This window comes from Nicotiana attenuata, unplaced genomic scaffold, assembly GCF_001879085.1.
Source record: "Nicotiana attenuata strain UT unplaced genomic scaffold, NIATTr2, whole genome shotgun sequence".
Taxonomy (NCBI): Eukaryota; Viridiplantae; Streptophyta; class Magnoliopsida; order Solanales; family Solanaceae; genus Nicotiana; species Nicotiana attenuata.
In genome coordinates, this window is record NW_017670918.1 from 207,219 (window position 1) to 229,608 (window position 22,390).

Consider the following 22,390-nt stretch of genomic DNA (forward strand, 5'->3'; position numbering starts at 1 on the left):
TGCTTCTTTCTAGTAAACTGCCCCATAGCTTCTGGGCAAAAGCTGTAAACACTGCATGTTACATCATTAATAGGTGCAAGACTAGACCTCTTGTAGAGAAGACTCCCTATGAGTTACTTAAAGGGAGAAAACTAAATATATCGCATCTTAGGTCATTTGGATGCAAGTTCTTTATGCACAATAATGGAAAGGACTCCCTCGGTAAGTTTTATCCCAGAAGTGATGAGGGAGTATGTTAGAAACTAAGCGTCCACCAGACTGTATAGAGAACCGGGTTCTTGATGTGTTTCCTCTGAAGATACTGAAGAACCAAACAATATAGCGATCTGGTCCTATATCAGTTTTGTACAGTGCTAACTACTGAACAAGTATGTAAATGATACACAGGATAAGTACCCACTGTATAGAGAACCAGATTCTCTATAAGTTCCCACTGTAAGCAACAGATTGTATAACCAGCCAGTATAGGGAATCAGGTTCTCTAATTGTTCCCATAGTAGCTCGGCAGAAAATAAAGAACACAAAGGATTTTACGTGGAAAAATCCCAACTCAAGGGGACAAAAACCACGACCTACAATTGTAGGCTTTCAACTTCACTAACTTGTGAACCCCTATTACAAACCACTTTGTAATAACTCTATTATAAAGAATTCAACTAACTTGTGGTACTCTTACCACAAGCCACTTTGTGACTCCCTAGTTACAAAGAAATTAACTAACTTGTGATGCTCTCACCACAAGCCACTTTGTCACAATACAGTAACAAAGGATTTTCACTCTAACTTGTAATAACACTATTACAAGCCACTTTGTAACTCTCTAGTTACAAAGACTTTACAACTTGACTAGCTCTAGCCAAGACACAAACTTAGAGGGTTTGTGATTTTGAGATTCCTAAAAACAGCTTCTAAGAAAGCTAGATAGGAGTTACAATTAAGAATAAATAACAAAGACTCAACAAACCTAAGGACTTAAGATATCTTCGATCTTGGATCAGGTCCTTGAGGTTGAAGTAGCTTTGTTCTTGAGAGAGGTTGTTCTTGCACTTGAGAGAGTATTTCCGTTTCTGATTTTGCAAGTCTTAGTGAGAGGCCTTGTGTCTTGCACCAAGTTTATATTACAAAAGACATCACCTTAGTGATATCAATTCACAATAGTGATGTCCAATCTTGATTAGTACATGCCCCTTCTCAATGGGAAGTGACTGCTGCACTGTCTGCAGAACTGTTGCGTGTACAGTTGCAGGCAGTCACTTTCTGCAGTTGCTTTCCAGCTGTACTGTTGACTTATTCTTCTGTCAGGGGAACACCAAGGTATCAGGCCCCTAATCTGATTCCCGTGAATCTAAAGACGCACTGCCCAGATTATCTTGAGTCGATTAACTTGAATGATTGTACCAGGCATGCTTCAGGTCCTTCATTTGGTTCTCTCATGAAGTAAGGTGTTTTTACCTTCCTTGATTGTGTTTATACATGTGTGACATTACTTACAATGATGTAAGCAATGTAGGTAAGAGCCTTCCATAGAAAGTTGACTGTTGCGCTGTTCCTGTGCAGTAGTGTGTGCAGGCTGCAACTTTCCTGCTGGAGAGTTAACTTCACTACAGTCTCCTTGGGAACTGGTAGGGACCTGTTCCCTCATCTGTTCGTTCTACTCTTCCCCACTTGAGTCATTGCTATCAGCTTTGAGTACCAGGTTCTTTTCTTTCTTTGGTTTCTCTTCTTTAACTGTCTATCTTCCTCTTCATCTCGTAGGTCTTCAGATTTCCAACCAGCTCTTCTATGGTCAGCTCCTACAGGTCCTTTGATTCAGTAATAACATTCACCTTGCTTTCCTAAGGGCTGGATCCCAACCTGGAACTTTGTGATCCCAAGTTCTTGTAGATGTGTAACAGGTTCCTTATCTGGTTCTGAACAGTAAGTTTGTTAGATCATCAAAACATAAAGTAAAGTACTTGTGCCCAAGGTAGTTGTAACCTATCAATTTCCCCCTTTTTGATGATGACAAACTTAGAATTGATATTCCCCCTGAGAACCAGATCTCCATATTGTTCCCCCTACGAATCAGCCATATTCCCCATGAAAACCGTACCTAAGGAGCCAATCACAACTGGTTCCTCAAGACTGTTTGGCAAATCATCAAAACTCAAAGTTCCATAACTTATCAATTTCCCCCTTTTTGATGATGACAAACCCAGAATTAATATTCCTCTTGAGAACTAGATTCCTCATATGTTTCCTGCGGATCAGACCTATAATCAATATATTATCAGCAACATTCCCCCTACGAAGCAGAGCTATCTCTTGAGAACCAGAGAACCAGATTCCTCATATGTTTCCCTGCATTATCAGCAATGTTCCCGCTGCGAAGCAGATCAATCTTTCATGCACAACATTCAATCTGCATTATCAGCAACGTTCCCCCTGCGAAGCAGATCCATCTTTCATGCACAACATTCAATTTTGTTCCTCCCATGTTGACACCTATATAACTTCCCCCTTTTGGAATCATCGAAAAGAATAACAGAAGAAGTACTACCAAAAAGAAGTTCAGCAACATTAACTCGGGCCACTTGGGCAACACAACATAAACAATAACAAGAACAACAAATGAATGTCAGTGCACAACATAGAGTGATTGCCTATAGTGAAGTAATGCTAATAAAAGCACTGTAGCTTCAACAATACATAATATGACAACTTAAACCACTGAAGTACCAATGTCATCAAATATAGGAATCAATAGAGGATAAGAATTCAAGGGAATTTGGAAGTGTGAAAGACATGGATCACTGGGCAGGAGGGAAGTAAGGGGCTAAGGCCTTGATGAGCGTGTCCATTCGTTCGTTTCCTCCACCTGTTTCCTCAATCTTTCATTCATTCTCACCTTCAACTTAGCATTCTATTCTTCCAAGGGTCCTCGAGGACCTGGTGCTCAACCTGTCTGAGTAGGTTGAACCATCAATTAGATCACCAAGAAGCTCCCCAAGCTTCTTCTCATCAAGAACAAACTCAGTCCCATGCACATATAGCATCAGATTGTCACATAAAGCATAGAACTTTTTACTTCTTCTTCATAAACATTGGGTCTTGGAGGAACAAAGAGGTGATTCTATTTTTTGGAACTCAACAATGTCAAGAAGTTCCTCCATTTTTTTCAGCAATAGCAGAGTCAACACTCTGCCTTACAGCCCTTTTTGAGACTTCAACGTCTTTTCCCTCCAAACCTAATGGCTCAATATTTTTCTTTTGTATGGAACCAGGTTCTTCACTTACACTACCCTTTCTATCCCTGAGCTGCCATGTCTCCCTCTTTCTCTTCTCAATCTGTTCATCCTTATCATCTGTTGCATCTTTCTCAGCCAACTTTCTTTTCTCCATTTTTTTTTTCACAAATGGAGATTCTTCCACTTCATCCTCTCTTCCACAATCACCACATCAGCAGGGTACACCACTTCCTCATCAATCAGCCTGCTTTTCTCAATCTTTTTTACTGGATCAGAGGTTCGTTTATACACAGAACTCAAAGAGAAAAAGATCATCATTAAAATTGACTTCATGAGAAGGACTTGAGGGATCAGGTTCCTCATTCAGTCCTCACATTTACCAATTTCTCCATCCTTCAAGACTTCCACAAATCCAACCACAACTTCAGCCTCACGCTCTAGACTAATAGATCTACCCTGTTCCCTTTCAGTTAAACTTCCATCAAAATCTACCAAAGACTTCTTGGGGTTTTGATTCTGATGGAGTTAGGTTTTTGGAGAGTGAGAGAGTTGGGTTCAGTTCTTGCATATTTGGAAAGAAGGATTACTTTGAGACAAGGTTGATTCTCGTTTTGAAGAAAAGAATCGGTTTTATTAGGGTGTAAGATAGAGAAGTTCATTTTTGGGGTAATGGGTCGGTTCAGAAAAGGTTTAACATTTTGGACTTCAAAAGTTAGGAGAAGGAAGGAGAAAGGCAGAAACAAATCAATGACATGACACTTCAGCAGCTTAAAAAGGCATATAAGTATTGAAGAGACTACTAACCTGAGTCACAGGAATCAGGTTCCGTGACGGTTTTTTTTTTTGAAAATTTTGAGCAAAGACTCCTAGAAGTGCAATGTCACTCTTACTTGTTTTTGTCTTGAGACTGCCATATGTGTATACCTGTAACAGTATAGATTTGAGTTAGATGTCCCCGAAAAACACTTTTTAGCATTTTGTACCTTTCCTTCTTAACATAGCCTATCATCGAGGGACAGGTCCTTAGTTGAGCTTGATCAACCCCAACTCCAGAAGATTTCTTTCACACTAAGCACGGGGAGCCTGGATTCCATAGCAGTTCTGTCAGCAGGTCGTGGAACCAGGTTCCACATACTGTTCCTATCAAGTTGACGCAGCTCTTCTTGCACAACTGTAATCCAGTCAGCATCTTTCAATGCTTCCTTGGTGTTCTTTAGGCTCTATTTGAGAGAAAAAGGCTGAGAAGGCAAGTGAGTTTCTTGTCTTTGATCTAGTTTGAATTCCTTAACAGCCGGAGTTCCATGTACAGCATCTACAACTTTGTTTTCTGCTTCAGATATTGTGATTGGGGGACCATGTTCCTCTATGTCGGCCGGAGTCTCATATTTAGTTCTCTTTCCTCCTTTACTTGGCATCCTCATAGGTCTATATAGATCCATATGGAGGAGATCAAGTGGCCTTGAGATGTTAACTTCCTTTTTGGGCTTAGGATCTGACTTGCTTTCCTCTTACACATGCATCACGCACCTAGTGATCCTTGAAGCTTGACTTGAGCAGACCACGAACCAGTTCCTTCTTGACTCATTTGTTCAGCAGTGTGAAACTGACATGGCCGAGCCTTCTATGCCATAGCTCAGCATTACCATTAACAGCACTCAGACAGCCAAGATTCCTTTGTCACAGATTTGGGAAATACCCAGCAGAATCTCTTAGAGGACCAGGTACTCTACTGTTCAACGGTATCATACTATTCTCGATCCTTCCAACTCCCACAATGTATCCCTTCTTGCCATTTTCAAAGGATACACTCCCTCCTTGCAGGGCCTTCAGTGAAAGGAAATCATTTGTTCTTCCAGTTATGAGCTTTGAGCAGTCGCTATCCATGTGCCACTGTTGATTGCCCCCTTTCACTGTTCCCTGCACACTTAAGTCAATGATTAGACTTAGGAACCCAAGCCAGCTTGGGTCGCTTATAATGATAGAACAGGCGGATCAAACTTCTTTTTGCCCATGCAGGCAGCACATATTTTCTTTTCAGGGAACCAGGTACCTCATCAGTACGCCTCTTTTCAACAAAAACTCTGTTTTTCTGTAAAGACTGAATTTTAACTTTACAAGAGTCCATGTAATGACCAATTTGACCACAGTGAGTGCACAACCTATTAGCAGCCATAGTTACATACTTCCTATGGTGACTATAGGAGGTTTTAGCCTTTGGAAACCCGATGCCTTGCCTGTTTCCACCATTACTCCTGTATATAGACGTTATCACATTAGAGGACCAGGTCCATTTTAGTGACTTATCAAGATCATTTTAACCCTTTTTAAATCCTCCTGAAGTTGTCTATCCTTTTCAAGCTCAGCAACAAGACTTGTTTTAATTTTAAGCTCACACTCAAGCTCAAGTTGAGCCTTTCTAACCACTTCCTCTCCCTCAGTGTTGTCCATCCACTTTTTTGTTTGTTTTTTCAACAAGTTGTGTTCTCTAGTTACTTCTTCCATTTGTTCCCTTAAATCATCAAAGGAAACTACCATATCATCCCTTTCTTGCTCCATAGCAATTTTCTCTACTAGAGTATTCTTCTCTTTGCTAAGGTTCTCTATGGTTTTCTTCAAGTCAACAACCACTACCATCAAATCATCTCTAGATTGTTCGGCATCTCCTAGCTCTATGATTAGGGAATCATTATCATTAACAAAACTATAATATGTATCAATTAGAACATTTGCTAATGACATTAATTTCTTTGAATAGTAGGACTTCAGATTTCTCTGAGCATCCCTGAAATTTACCTCATCATTGTCATCCTCTTCATCCTCATCGGACCGAGCCATCAATGCAAACAATGAATCATCTTCATTTTGCATTGCCATCATGGAGCTTCTTCCTGCATCTGGTTCCTCTTCTGATTCACGGGAGAAGTCTCCCCATGCAGCAAGAGCTTGCTTCACAACATTGTCAGCTGCACTTTTTTGGCTGAATCATTTATCAGGAACCAGGTTCCTTTTTGCTACTTTGTCAGAGTTGTGTTTGTGATGCTCTTGTTTCAGAAATGGGCAGTCTTTGATGAAGTGTCCAGGCTTTCCACACTTATGACAGCAATCATTTCCTTTGGAATTCATGCTGGAACTTCTTTTCTTTGGGATCCCACCATTTTTGCGACCCATCTTCTGAAATCTTTGTGGTCTATTGGTTGATTGACTTTCCTCGAAGTTTGGTGGAGCAGCCATGTAGATCCTTTCTAGGTGTTAACCTTTTAGAAAGAACCCGCTCTGATACCAATTGTTAGAAACTAAGCGTCCACCAGACTGTATAGAGAACCGGGTTCTCGATGTGTTTCCTCTGAAGATACTGAAGAACCAAACTATATAGCAATCTGGTTCTATATCAGTTTGGTACAGTTCTAACTACTGAACAAGTATGTAAATGATACACAGGATAAGTTCCCACTGTATAGAGAACCAGATTCTCTATAAATTCCCACTGTAAGCAACAGATTGTAAAACCAGCCAGTATAGGGAATCAGGTTCTCTAATTGTTCCCATAGTAGCTCGGCAGAAAATAAAGAACACAAAGTATTTTTACGTGGAAAAATCCCAACTTAAGGGGACAAAAACCACGACCTACACTTGTAGGCTTTCAACTTCACTAACTTGTAAACCCCTACTACAAGCCACTTTGTAATAACTCTGTTACAAAGAATTCAACTAACTTGTGGTACTCTTACCACAAGCCACTTTATGACTCCCTAGTTACAAAGAATTTAACTAACTTGTGATGCTCTCACCACAAGCCACTTTGTCACTCTACATTAATAAAGGATTTTCACTCTAACTTGTAATAACACTATTACAAGCCACTTTGTAACTCTCTAGTTACAAAGACTTTACAACTTGACTAGCTCTAGCCAAGACACAAACTTAGAGGGTTTGTGATTTTGAGTTTCCTAAAAACAGCTTCTAAGAAAGCTAGATGGAGTTACAATGAAGATCAAATAACAAAGACTCAACAAACCTAAGGACTTAATATATCTTCGATCTTGGATCAGGTCCTTGAGGTTGAAGCAGCTTTGTTCTTGAGAGAGGTTGTTCTTGCACTTGAGAGAGTATTTCCATTTCTGATTTTGCAAGACTTAGTGAGAGGCCTTGTGTCTTGCACCAGGTTTATATTACAAAAGACATCACCTTAGTGATGTCAATTCACAATGGTGATATCCAATCTTGATTAGTACATGCCCCTTCTCAATGGGAAGTGACTGCTGCACTGTCTGCAGAATTGTTGCGTGTACAGTTGCAGGCAGTCACTTTCTGCAGTTGCTTTCCAGCTGTACTGTTGACTTATTCTTCTATCAGGGGAACACCAAGGTATCATGTCCCTAATCTGGTTCCTGTGAATCTAAAGACACACTGCCCAGATTATCTTGAGTCGATTAACTTGAATGATTGTACCAGGCATGCTTCAGGTCCTTCATCTGGTTCTCTCATGAAGTAAGGTGTTTTTACCTTCCTTGATTGTGTTTATGCATGTGTGACATTACTTACAATGATGTAAGCAAGGTAGGTAAAGAGCCTTCCACAGAAAGTTGACTGCTGCGCTGTTCCTGTGCAGTAGTGTGTGCAGGCAGCAACTTTCCTGCTGGAAAGTTAACTTCATACAGTCTCCTCGGGAACTGGTAGGGACCTGTTCCCTCAGCTATTCGTTCTACTCTTCCTCACTTGAGTCATTGCTATCAACTTTGAGTACCAGGTTTTTTTCTTTCTTTGGTTCTCTTCTTTCACTGTCTATCTTCCTCTTCATCTCGTAGGTCTTCAGATTTCCAACCAGCTCTTCTCTGGTCAGCTCCTGCAGGTCCTTTGATTCAGCAATAGCATTCACCTTGCTTTCCCATGGGCTGGATCCCAACCTGGAACTTTGTGATCTCAAGGTCTTGTAGATGTGTAACAGGTTCCTTATCTGGTTCTGAATGGTAAGTTTGTTAGATCATCAAAACATAAAGTAAAGTACTTGTGCCCAAGATACTTGTAACCTATCAGAGTATTCTTTACATAGCAAAGCTTATAAAGTGTACAACAAAAGAACTATGTGTGTAGAAGAAAGTGTACATGTAGTTTTTTATGAAAGTAACATTCTTTCTGAGAGACAGGAACATGAAGATGAAGCTATTGGGCTGGCAAAAGAATTAAGTGAAGTCACAGCCCAAGCTGAAGCTGCACCAAAAGAAGGAACAGGTGATGGAACAGGTTCTTCCATCCAGGGCAACCTGACAGGGGGAACTGAACAAAGAAGAACTGAATCTAATTCCCAAATGGAACCTGTTTATGAGCCTGTTCCTCAGCAACAGAACATGGGAGAAACATCAAACAGAAACCAGTTGGTTGTGAAACCTTACAAGTATCAAAGTTCTCATCCCATTGAGAACATAATTACTGATCCAACCTCTGGAGTTAAAACTAGATCTCAATTAAAGAATCTACATGCTTTTGATGATTTCTTATCTCTTATTGAACCTAAAAATGTTGCGAGGCTTTGCAGGATGCAGATTTGGTAAATGCAATGCAAGATGAACTCAATCAGTTTGAAAGGAGTCAAGTTTGGCATCTGGTTACAAGACCCAAGGACAGATCAGTAATTGGCACTAAATGGGTCTTCAGAAACAAACTTGATGAAGATGGAACTGTTACAAGGAACAAGACAAGGTTGGTGGTCCAAGGTTATAGCCAAGAGGAGGGCATAGACTATGATGAGACCTTTGCTCCAGTTGCAAGATTGGAGGCAATAAGACTCCTCATAGCCTTTGCAGCACACATGGAATTTACCCTTCACCAGATGGATGTGAAGAGTGCCTTCCTAAATGGCTACTTGAAAGAAGAAGTATTTATCAAACAGCCTCCAGGGTTTGAAAGCAAGGAGTGTCCAGATCATGTATTTAAACTGGACAAGGCACTCTATAGGCTCAAGCAGGCTCCTACAGCATGGTATGAACGACTATCCAAATTCCTGCTTGAACATGGCTACAAGAGAGGTAAGATTGATAGTACTCTATTCTTGAGGGAGAAAGGTAAGGATCTACTAGTAGTACAAATATATGTTGATGACATAATTTTTGGGGCAACCGCAGAAAAACTGAGTAAAGAATTTGCTAAATTAATGGGAAGTGAATTTGAAATGAGTATGATGGGTGAGCTTAACTTCTTCTTAGGCTTACAGATTAAACAAAACTCAAATGGAACCATGATCCATCAGCAGAAATATGCAAAAGAGTTGATTAAGAAGTTTAAAATGGATGAATCAAAGGAAATAGACACTCCTATTGTAACAGCCACTAAATTAGACATAGATGAACCTGGTTCATCTGTTGATCAAAAGTTGTATAAGGGTATGATTGGTTCAATTTTGTATTGTACTTCTAGCAGACCTAACATTATCTTCAGTGTAGGGCTTTGTGCTCGATTTCAAGCAAATCCTAAGGAATCCCACTTGACTGCTGTCAAGAGGATATTGAGATACTTGAAAGGCACTACTGACCTTTGCCTTTGGTATCCTAAAGGTAGTAACTTTAATCTAGTGGGATATGCTGATGTTGACTATGCAGGTTTCCGTGTGGATAGGAAGAGTACCTCAAGTATGGCTCATTTTCTTGGTTCATGTCTGGTATCATGGGCCACTAAAAAGCAGAATCCAGTGGCCTTATCCACTGCTGAGGCTGAGTATGTTGTTGCTGCCTCTTGTTGTGCTCAATTGTTGTGGATCAAACAGCAATTGATGGATTTTAGTATTGAAGTTGGTTGCATCCTTATTTTTTGTGATAACACTAGTGCTATTAGTATGACTAAGAACCCGGTTCATCATAAGAGAACTAAGGACATAGATGTTAGACATCATTTCTTGAGGGACAACTATGAGAAAGGATTGATCACAATAGAATTTTATGCTACTAACAAGCAGATTGCTGACATTTTTACAAAAGCACTGAGTAGAGAAAGCTCTGAAAGGAACAGGTTAGAACTAGGGATGATTAAGATCACTTAATGAAATTAGTTCAGAATGCACAATGAAAAACAAAAATGAAAAAAAAAATTTGGTTAGGAAATCTGGAACTTGTATAAATATCTAGATTAATTTTTGCTCAGTTTCATACTGTAAATAGTATACTCTTGTGCCATGTGTTAATATGACTCACTGATCTCTAAAAAATTTCTCTCCTTTGGTAAATAGAGGCATGATCAAGAGGATTCTTAGTGAAGAACCTGGTTCATCAGTACTGGTTCATCTGAATAACGAGGTATGTTTTTTACACTCTGCACAATTAGAAATATTAATATTTAATTCATGATCAGAGTCCTACCTATAATCAAAAACATCAGAAAAACCTATCCTTTTAATTTTGAACCAGTTCCGTCTTCATTAGAATTCTCACCGCACAAAATGCCTAAAATCTAGTGAATCTTAACCGCTCATTCAACCTGAAATTTCAGGTTGATTGGACTTCTAACTGACCGCAAAAAGCTACCGTTAGTCATTAATTAATCCTCTCTCTTTAAAACCCATCATCACCATCTGCCACCCTCATAATTCCAAAATCGTCGAAATCTCTCTTGCTCTCAATTCTTCTCTCTTCCAAATGCCAAACTCAAAAATCCACTTACGAAATTAGCAAAAATGTCTAACCCTCAAGATAACCAGGCACTCCTCCACAACCTAACCCTTCTGATTCCTCCACACCTCCTCAACCCAGCACAACCCCCCAACCTAGGAGAAGACGAGTTAAGATGCTTGCTCGCAAAACTGTGGCTACAGGTGCACTTTCAAAAAGACTGAACGCACAATTGAAGGCTAGCCAAGCCCAAGAATCTGAAAACTCAGATGATTCCTTCAAATCTGCGAGTGAGCGAGAAGGAACTGGGTCTTCTGATTCTGAGAAGGTTCAAAATTCCCCTCCTGGGGTACGCTCTGTTTTGGTTAAAAATTTGGATAATAGGTTTGTTCTAGTTGGGTCTGTTAGGAATGTGGAAACACCTGAGTCAAGAAGGAGAGGAGGTAAAAATAAAAGTTAAAAAGAAAAGGAGAGTGAGGGTGTGAGTAGTGATGTGAGGGACAGAGGGATAGAAGTGACTAATTCCTTACCCACTTCCGAAATGGTTAGACCGGCTATCTGTGGGTCTGAACATGAAACTGTGGAAGAGGATAGCAAGAAAACAGGGGGAAGTAGTTCAGGGGAGGCTGCTGAAGGGTTGGTTAATCTTAGCTCACAGGTAGATGAACCTGGTTCATCTATTGAGGAGACCCTAGCAGACCTTCTGAAGAAAGTGGGTGCAAGAATTGATGTTTTATACTTCAATACCACACAAGAGGGGGGGTGATTTGTGTGGTACCCAATTTTTCGCTTCACTTGATTATAGAAGGACCTGGTTCTTCTATGTGTTCCAACTTCTACTATTGCAAAATAATAAGTACAGAAATTAAAGAACACAAAGATTTTACGTGGAAAATACCTGGCTCAAAAGGTGAAAAAAACTACGACCTACTTTCCAGCAGGATTTTCCCAAACTCTCCACTAAAATCACTGAGCCAACAACTACATTTACAAAAACTCTTTTGTAAACCTAGGATTAACTCTAATCCCGTTGTGGCACACAGCCTCAACTGTTGCGACAACTTCAAGTTAACTCTAACTTGAAAACATTGAGTACCTAATACAATTGCTTCTAGATAAACTGAAAGGTACAATATAAAAACACCTACTACAATTGAACTAGAATAAAAAACAGACACTTGGAACTGGTTCTTCTATCTAGTTCAAGTAGCTTCAGGTTTGCACGCTGGAATCACACACAAATTGCTTGCAAAATTGCCTTGCTATTTTTCTCTCAATTTACGTTTAACTTTTGCTTATGTGAGTTACCTGTAAAAGAGAACAACACTGATATTTAAGGAGTTAGTAATTAGAGATTAACTAGAATTCTGATGCTACTCTTCCATGGTGGAAGAGTTCTAGTTGATCTCATCCTCTAACTCTATCCTTCTCTTAAGTCGTATTCTCTTTGTGTAAGGAGTCTTTCTCCTTATCCAATATGCAACCTTTTCGATCATGAGCAGGAGATATCACTTCTGGTAAGTTAGGTTTATCTCCTTCACGTGCATCTCACATGTTTGAGTCATAATTGTGCCTCACAAGGATGGACCTGGTCCATGTCTAAGTTCCTTTGTCAGTCTTCAAAACTTCACCTTTACTTGGGCCAACAAATCCCCCCTTTTTGATGATGACAAACTCTATTCTTTTCACTCACTTAGGCCCTGTCAGAACCCAACTTACTCATCAATACAATGCTAGAAAATATTTTCTTATCATCAAGGACTAGGCTCATTAGGTTATAAACATCACTTATTCAGAATATATTGTGAGCACGTAATTTTTTCCCTATATGAATCACTCCCATAAATTCAAAACAAAATAATTTCTTTCAGTGTTTGCAATTTTGTGGATTTTTGTAGCATTTTTTGTGACTGTTTGCATTTGTCTGTGCCCGTTTATTTTATTTAATTCATGAAAAATACAAAAAAATATGTTGCATTTGCATTTAGGATTTAAGTTGGCATTTTGGAATTAATTAGTAATTTAGTTATTTTACAAAAAATAGAAAAATTACAAAAAAAATAACTCACTTTGCATTTTTAAATTCATAAATTTTTGTAGGTTTTTTTTTATTTGAGAATTAATTAAATGGGGTAAATACTATGTTGAGTAGTTAATTTAATTTGGTAGGTTAATTTAGTTTAAGAATTAATTTTAGGTTTTTTTTTAAGGGAAAAGAATTGAGAATTGAAAAGAAAAGAAAAGGAAGTGTAGAAGAAGTCTTTTTGGGCCTTCTTAATTTTAATCCCACAAGCTCAAAACAAATTCCCCAACAAACCCGCCCGTCTGCCCCCTAAACCCGACCCATTCCCCACATATACACACACAGATACATACGGAGACCCAAATCAAAAGCCCCAAACGATGGAACACTGTTCCTCTTCTCCAAACAACCCAAATCACACCCTAGATCGTCCAAAACCATGGCGAGTGAGCCCCCTAACTCACCTCACGCGTTCCCCCTATCTCCTCGTCACCATATTTGTAACGGCCTCTGACAGATTCTCCCATCCCCACCCCCTTCTCACGTGATGGAAGCCTCTAGAAGGCATATGCTGGATGAATGGGGAGCGTGGGATCGATTTGGGTTGATCCCAGCCCTTCATTCATCAGGTGTTTGCCTGATAAATAGAGGATTTTGAGAGAGAGTTAAAAAAAACAGGGAGATTTTGGAGAGGATTTTCGGGGGAAAATCAGTAGAGGGAAAAGGGTTCTAGGGTTCTTCGAATTTTCTTGGAGATTTCTCTCGTTTGGTTTGGCATTTTTCAGAAAACAAGAAAAAAGAGTTCTCAAGAACAAGGTCTAATTAAGTGAAGTCCTCTGTTTCATTTTCGAATTTTTGGTTTGAAAAAATAGAGTTCAACTAAAGATCTAGGAAGTTAGATTCGCCAAGTCTGCTGCTGGTTTGCTGTTCTTCGAGTTTTGAACTGCCATTGTGTTCTTGTTGGAATTTTGGAGTTGAAGCTTTGTAATCGCCTTCGATTCTATTATAAAAGGAATTTGTGATTTTAGGTTCGATATTTTTCCTTTTCTCCTATCCAACTCTGTTTTTGTTTAAGTGTTCTTGAGCTATGAGATTCTGTCTAGAGTGGTCTGTTTTGTGCTGTGATGAATACGTTCAATCGGTAAGAGTCACTTTTGAGTAGTCGTCCTCTATGCTTTTTATGCTTTAACTGTTATTTTGGTGTCGTGTTTTCATTTGAGTCGAGATTTCGTCATTTTCAAATGAACGATTGTGTTCAGCTTTGTGATTGCTAAATGAGCATGAACCCGTGATGCTTATTCTCATGAGTTTCTTTGGATTCTTCTGCTATCGAAAGAGCAATCGCGCGTCCTTAGGAAGTCAAAATGGCCTATCGAATTTCAAACAGGATTATGAGTCTAACTAGCTGCTCCTGTTGATCATTAACTCATAACCATGATATTTATTGGAATTTTGTCTACATTAATGAGTGTTTAAGTTGAAATGATAGGCTTGTGGTTGCAAATATGTTAGGATCATTGAATCTGTTGAATGAGTTTGACGCATTTTAGCCAGAGCAATTGATTTTATGAGCTTTGTTGATCCATGACTTCCTGATTCTTTTGGTTAAGGATTAGCCACTTCACAAAATGAGTTCCTTGTGTGTTTTGCTAGCCATGAAATATTCTGATGTTCGGACTAGTCTGCTCATGCTAAATGCTTAGTTTCGACATGTTTGACTTGAGTTAGTTAATCGTAAGACGGCTAAACGAGTCATGAATCACTAAAGTGCCATGTTCTCTGGTTTCACGACTATTTTAATGCATTCTGCTGGTTTGAAGTAGCTGAAATTATTCTTGACAATATTTGTTCTTTTTGGCTTACTATGGTTGAGAGGATCAGGGATTGTTCATGTTTTCTCAGCATGCCATTTCTGTCAGTAAACCTTTTGCACAGGATTCAACATGAGAATTGTGTAGTAGTACGACTTTGTTTTCTTTGAAGTCAGTTTGTGTTTTGCCAGCCGAGCTATTGTGCCTTTGTGTCTTATTTCCCTAGCAGGCCCCTGTTTTGCTTGGCTGATTTCAGGTTTAAATGTGACTGTAGGGTAATAATAAGTAATGTGATAGTCTTTAATTATAGTACAAAACTCCCTGTTTAGAAGCCTGTCCCAGCAGCTTCAGAAGTTTCGACTCTTTCAGTGGTAAGAAAACCAACAACCTGCTTTGTTATGAGTTCTTTGGCATTTGTGCGATCTCAATTTTCAAAGTGCTGTATCGCGTAATGACTAAATCAATACTTTGTCCCAGTTTTCTCCAAGTTCATACAGTTATGTCCAAATGCCATTTAGTTAACTGCACACAACTCTCTTGCATACGAAATGGTATTTCTGATGCTACACAGAGAACTTCCCATCATGCCTTATAAGTTGACCTCTGTCCAGTCCCCACACGTAGATTCTTGTTAACATGTTCATGGATTGTTCTCATGTCAAAGAAATGTCCCTATATTCTCGAGTCATATCATTCTCCTCTTCTGTTGTGACACTAGAACATGAAGATTTGAACTGATGCTTCTTTCTGAATTGATTTGTTCCTCTGGTTGGTTTACTGCAATGGTTGATATCCCGTTTCAATTTGCTCGTTCTCATTGACAACTAATTAAAGGAAGGCATGTTCAAATAGGTGTGAAGATGCCATGTATGGTAATGGAAATATATTATTCTGTGATGGTACTTTGAGATTAAAGTAGTGGTAAATTCGAATTTTTCCATCAGTTTCACATCGTCCAATCAAGAACGTCCGTAGTTTGCTTCAGTCGAGTATAATCCTTAGAATAAATTGAGGCGCACCGTGCCAAATAAAATCTCAAAATGCACGGCCCTCACTTGATTATTTCTAATCCTTTAGAAATCGAGGTGTGCTATTTAGTTGAATTTTCATGGCCCTCGCAAAGTTAAAAACGCGTAGTTGCTTTAGGCGCGTTATTTTAATAATTTACCTTCCTAAACTCGGGTGTGCATTTATGTGACCCAAATCCAAATCTCAACAACGTTAAATGAAATGTGTTGCGGACTGCGGGTGCATTTATGTGACGTGGTTCAAGACATATTTTAAATGACGTTGCAATTTTTCTTAATTGAACAAACGGTTATAAAGTTAAAATGCACATAGGTTCAAAAGTGTTTTAAAATCAGTTAATAGGCCAGTTATAACAGTTGAGCGACCGTGCTAGAACCACGGAACTCGGGAATACCTAACACCTTCTCCCGGGTTAACAGAATTCCTTACCCGGATTTCTGGTTCGCGGACTGTAATACAGAGTCAATCCGTTCCTCGATTCAGGATTTAAACCGGTGACTTGGGACACCATAAATCTCCCAAGTGGCGACTCTGAATTTCTTAATAAATAAATCCCGTTTCGATTGTCACTTTAAGTTGGAAAAAACTCCCTTATTATACCCTCTTCCGGGGTATAGGTAAAAAGGAGGTGTGACATATATAAAGCACAATATCTCTTCCCCCTTTTGTCATCATCAAAAAGTTGCATAAATACAGTGTGATTTCCAGAATTATAACAATTACTCATGGCCAATGAGGCAACTGCAAGTGCAATCATGGATTAATCATCAGTAATCAAGCAAACATATTCAAACTATTAAGGAAATATAGACAGTCAACAAGAGCAAAAGCAATAAACTTTCATTGATAGAAGATATCTTTCTACCACAATCCACAAAAAGAAACAAAAATAATCAAAACATGAGCAAAACAAAAAAATCCCTAATCTGGGTCACTGAAGGTTCTAGACAAGGTTCAGGAAATGAAGGCTAAAGAGCTTAGGGCTTGGAAGAGCTGGAGGGTTGGGTTTTGGCTTGGAGAAGATACAGCATATTTTGAAGAATGCCATCATTCTTCTCTTTTTCTTTTGTGAGCTCAGTTCTGAGAGCATCTCTGTCAGATTAAACCTCTGCTAAACGAGCCTTCAGCCTAGCTATCTCAGCATCCTTTGTCCCACCCTCCTGCACTAGAGCTCTGACTTTTCTATTGATAGGTGTCTTTTTGGATGAACCAGGTTCATTGGTAATGGCATTGACCGTATAGTCACAGGCAATCAAAGTATTGATGCCAAAATGGTCTTTTCTTGTAGCCATCTCCCACTTCTTCAGTGGCACCCTGCAACGATCCAGAACAGTAGTCAGAATAAACCCATAAAGGGTGGCATGGGCCTTGGAGCCATTAATAACCCTGTCCAGTAGCTTGATAATAAATGCAGGCCAGTTGATTTGCATGCCACTTTCAAGACATTCCATCAAAACCAAGTCCATAGTTAGCAATGTGCCTTCTTTCCTGCCTAGGCAGTAAGCACTTGTTGACAAATTCAAACAGGACTTTGTGGCATGGCTTCATTTCACTCTTATGCACAACCTTGGCCTCATTCACTTCTGTAACATCACAGAATCTCCTAGTGATTTCAAGGGTAGTAGGAAGGGAGTTCAGACTTGGCGATCTTAGCGTTGTGTAGTCATCATACCCTTCAAAAGGGATGTCAAGGATCTCAACTAGCTTCTTTGCATCAAAGGTCACTTGAACCCATTTCACCTGGCAGGTAACTCTGCTATCCTTGACCTCTGCATTGGCCATGAATTCAATGATCTCATTCCTTGCTAGCCTACTATCCAACTGAAGGACCATGTCGTTCCAACCCTGAGCAGCTGGAGCATCCACCAATTGAACCATCCCTGGTTCCACCAAATCCTTCAGAAGTCTACCCTTCAAGATTTTTCTTTTGCCAAATTTGGCCAGCTTGTCTTGTTCAGCATCAGACTTACTCTCTTCTTCACCACTCCATTCCTCCTCCTCAGCAATTCTAACTTTCTTGGTTTTCACAATAGACCTTGTCCTCTTGGCCAATGAAGATTCAGCAGTCCTAGACACAGATGAAGACTTCTTGGAAGAAGTCTTGGTCTTTTTGGACTTGGGAGTCTGAACCTCCACAGTTGTGTGTTTTTCCTGATGGACCTGTTTCATCTATAATACATAAAGTGAAGCTACTCAAGGCCTCAAACCGCCGTACAATGTATCAGGGCTCAAAATGACCAGTCGGTTCATTATAGAAGCAACCTTTGTTGACCAACATTCCAAAGCCACCGAGAAGATTAGAGTCTTAAAGAACATCTTGCTCAAAAGGAAGTGTACTCAGGCAAACTGGTCCAAGAGTATACTTAGGCTAAAAAGATCTCTGTGCTTCAATGGATAATGTGAGATTTCTCGAGGCATCTCTTAATCCATTAAGAGCTTCTTTCAATTCTTTTGAGGTGGAGAATAAGGATCTCTGTGCAAAAAATGAGCGGTTAGCGGATAAATATATAGCTCTTGAAATTCAGTCCGAGATGAACATAAGCCGGATGTTCTTACAAACCCGCTATGATATGTTGAAGAAGCTCGTGATGAGTCTTTTAATGTTGAGGCTGAGTTTGAGAAAGCTGAAGAAGCAATTTATGCAGCCCAGCAAGTAATGAACTCTTCAACTCCCGGAGAAGAGACAACAGGGGATAAAGTAAACCTATACTTACCAGATGAAGGTGACAGATATAAGCACACTGAGTTGCACCCTTCATCGCCGACCCCACAAATTGATCATTCTCAAGCTATTGTTTCGCCTTCTCGAGCTGCCTCACCGAGTCCCAAAGCTACTTCTCCTGGCCATTGAGTATTGCTTTACTTTTTTGTCTTTTAAGACTGGATTTTTGATCTTCTTCCATAATATTTAAGGCAATTATGCATTTTTATTTGCTTGCTCGGTTTGCTTGAAAGTTAATATGTTGGGGATTGCTAATATTTTCAAGTCTTTCATTTTAGATGCTTGCTTTTGTTTTTTGGATAATCTTTTGAAACCATAATTGAGGATGCTAGGATTTAATATAAAAGAGGGACCTTTTATGTTTCCGATACTTATGAAGATGATGTCTCATCTTCATGTTAGGTATAAAGCAGGATAACATGTCCTCTTAATTCGTATAGGAGTATTGAATTTGAAACATCATTAGATATAATGTGTAGCTAGCTTTGAGCATAATGCTTCAAAATTTTCATTAATTTTGAATGATACAATTGTTTTCGATACATGATTGTACTGTACTTCTATCATAAATTTTTCAGAAACACTTTGTTCCATAACTGTTTTCAAACTCTACAGTTAGAGAGTCAAACTGAATTCTTTCATACTTAGATCTTTCCTGAAATCGAGTCGATCTTCCAAATGTCTTCATAACATCTTGACTTATATAGTCCCCCGGTATTTGAGTTCGAAGTATGAGGATTTGAACACTAGTTCTTTGTCTTCATTCTGACTTTGATATCTTTCCTTGGTCCTATTCCTAAAAAAGAAACATATACGAGACTTGGGTGTCTTAAATGAAGATGGCGTTTAACCCTTTCAGTCAAGCTTAATTCAACCTTGAATAGGGGTGATTGATAATTTTGCATGTCTCTATTGTCATCTTTCCATCCGAATTAGCTATCCCTATTATCTAAGAAAGATAGTAAATATTATAAAAGAATAAATAAGCAAATAAGAGGTACCAGACCATTTCTATCCTTTTAGAAGTAGTATCTCTTCAAATGTGCCACATTCCAATTAGACTGTAATACTTTTCCATCCATGATTTCCAACTAGTAGGCCCTTTTTTTGGCAATTCCACGAACTCGATATGGTCCTTCTCAGCTTGGTCCAAGTTTTACGGAATTATGCTCTTGCTTTGTACGAAATTGTCATGCCCCGAACTATGGCCTGGGCATAACACGGCACTCGGTGCCTGACTGCATGCGACCGAGCGAACCAACTGTATGGCTGGATCAACATGTGGTATAACTATGAGCTAGAGGTAAATATAAATCATGATAGTCTGACTGAAATATCATAGATGCGGAAAAATACTGAAAGGTCTGCAAGTATAAACAAGTAGCCGACAAGGCTAACACATGAAAGCCTGCTAATATCTGACTGACTGGGTTATAGTCTACGAAGCCTCTAAAGAATATTGAAAACGCCAACTGTTTACCGGCACAAGGTCCCGGTATACCTTATTAACTGAATTACTATAATGACTAAAACAAAAGAGAGATAAGGCCCCGAAAGACTGGGGCTCACCAATAGCTGATACGAGATGTCCTAGCAAGCTGAATCGTCGACCTGTCAATCGTTACCTGCATCGCGAGATACAGGCCCCGGGCAAAAGGGGCGTCAGTACATTTGAATTGTACTGGTATGTAAAATAGCTGAACAAAAGAACTGTAAATACTGAAACTGAAACTGAACTGCTAGCTGATAAACTGATAACTGAACAAGGAAGTAAGGATGTGAATACTCCCTCTTCTGAATGATGAACAACCTATTTAACTGAATATTAAACTGCGGCCTCAGGCCCAATATATATATATATATATATATATATATATATATATATATATATATATATATATATATATATATATATATATATATATGTGTGTGTGTGTGTGTGTGTGTGTGTGTGTGTGTGTGCACAACTGCAGCCTCGGGCCCAAGTATATACGTATACATAACTGCGACCTCAGGTCCAAAATGCATAAAGCATAAACTGCAGCCTCAGGCCCAAATACAGGTGTTCAACATTCAAGAATATAAAATCAGGAATTGAGAATAATATTACAATACATGATACTGAAATAATGAGCCATACTGGGTTACATGATACTGGAATAGTGAATAGGATTAGACTGAGATGAGTATTCATAACAAGTTGTTTGTCATAACTGAAACTCATAGAATATCGAATGATTATGAGACTATGCCATCTAGAGAATAGAAGTCCTACTACTGATCAGGGAACTAAGGCATAGTTCCTTTCTGAGGAGACTGGTAATGATCATAATGAATGGGACGTAGGGAGAATCATAGACATTCCCAAACGTAAAGAGTTAGCCTTACATACCTTAACTTCCTGCTCTTGAGTGTAATACAACGTTTGTCAATCCTTTCAACTTCAATCTATAGCAATACAAGTCAAAAGGATTCCACATTAGCTATAATGCTTATGTTTTGGTCACTTACGCATTTTTTCAAATACTTGGTAAAAATAAAGCTTCCTAGTCCTTATTAATGGTGTCTCTACACCCAACAACCCATTCTCTTATTCCTAGATAAATTCTAAGGTCTCAAATGATTACACCAACATTATTCTTCATCACCCATAAGGCAAACAACACTCTTAACCAATAATCAACACTCAACACCCCAACCCTATAATCGTTCATGCTATTATCAACCCCAAAAACTCATGTCTCATGAACTAGGATTTATAATCATTAAACCAATGCTAGAATCAATTAGAGGGTGAAGACATTACCTTTTCGAAGTTCAAACCCTCGATTTTCGAGTTCTAGGCTTCCTTCTCTCAACAATGATGTCCCAATCGAATATCTAATGATATGGAGGGTTTACCCATGTTAATAAGATGTTGGAAAAATGCAATTAACTTAGAATCACCATTAGAACTTACCTTGGGTGGTGGAAGGACCCGTAAGGAGTTTGGTTTTTGAGAGTTCCCCTTTCTAGAGCAAGTTTTTATGTTTTGGGGCTGTGGGGGACGAAATATAGCTTTAAAACGACCCCCCACGCGCGAGTTCGTGCACCTAGAGGCTTGTTCGCGTGAGAGTTCGCACTCAACGGCAGCAACACTGCCTCCCATGCGCGAGTTCGCGCACCTGGAGGCTTGTTCGCGTGAGTGTTCGCGCATACGTGTACTGTTCCGAAAAACGCACCTAACTTTTTGCACAGAGATCCGTTCGAGCTATTTAAAAGAGCTACAACTTTCAGTGTTTTGCGTTTTCCTCAATTCCTTACACATTTTCACTAAAACTTGATGGAAGATAGACCTTCTGCAACTTAGTCGATATTTGTCAAATCTTATGCACCTCTCTTTCCATTTTGATTTTTGAAACAACTATTTTACCCACAATCATCCCGTTGGGACTTCACATGTTCAAAATATAACCTTACCACTCATTTGCCACATTCACACCTAAGCCGAATTTACGGGGTGTTACATTATCTCCCCCTTGGGATCATTCGTCCTCGAATGATGGTCCTGGTTGCAACTATGACTATCTATGGACATTAAACGGGTGTGATGATGATATGCGAATATTGAAATATCATGAATACATGTGTATCCAACTGAATGAGCACGTGATCACTAATTACTAAGCTGAGTAACTGAAGAACATGGAGATTATAATATAAGAACTGAATGGAAAGGTCAATTACCTTCCATATTTTCCTTTTGCCCTTCAAAGAGATGGGGATATCTAGACTTCATGTCCTCCCCGGCTTCCCATGTAGCCTCTTCAATCTTTTGATTCCTCCAAAGCACTTTTACTGAAGCAATTTCCTTATTTCTAAGCTTGCGAATTTGACGATCAAGAATAGCTACTGGAATTTCTTCATAAGATAGGTTGTCTTTAACCCCTATAACCTCTGTAGGAACCACAAATGACGGGTCTCCCACGAATTTCTTCAACATG

The 22,390-nt window shown here is 39.2% G+C and overlaps 1 protein-coding gene across 1 annotated transcript; it reads right to left on the reverse strand.

Moving 5' to 3' along the window:
- Positions 1-3,389: 3,389 nt before the first annotated feature.
- LOC109244479 lies at positions 3,390-6,458 on the reverse strand. Its single transcript, XM_019411576.1, has 8 exons — positions 6,319-6,458; positions 6,021-6,204; positions 5,623-5,894; positions 5,278-5,479; positions 4,304-4,447; positions 4,032-4,151; positions 3,608-3,743; positions 3,390-3,493 (listed from the first exon to the last, which is right to left on the reverse strand). Exons 1-8 carry the CDS (start codon positions 6,456-6,458, stop codon positions 3,390-3,392), a joined length of 1,302 nt encoding a protein of 433 aa, XP_019267121.1.
- Between the last annotated feature and the right edge of the window lie 15,932 nt (positions 6,459-22,390).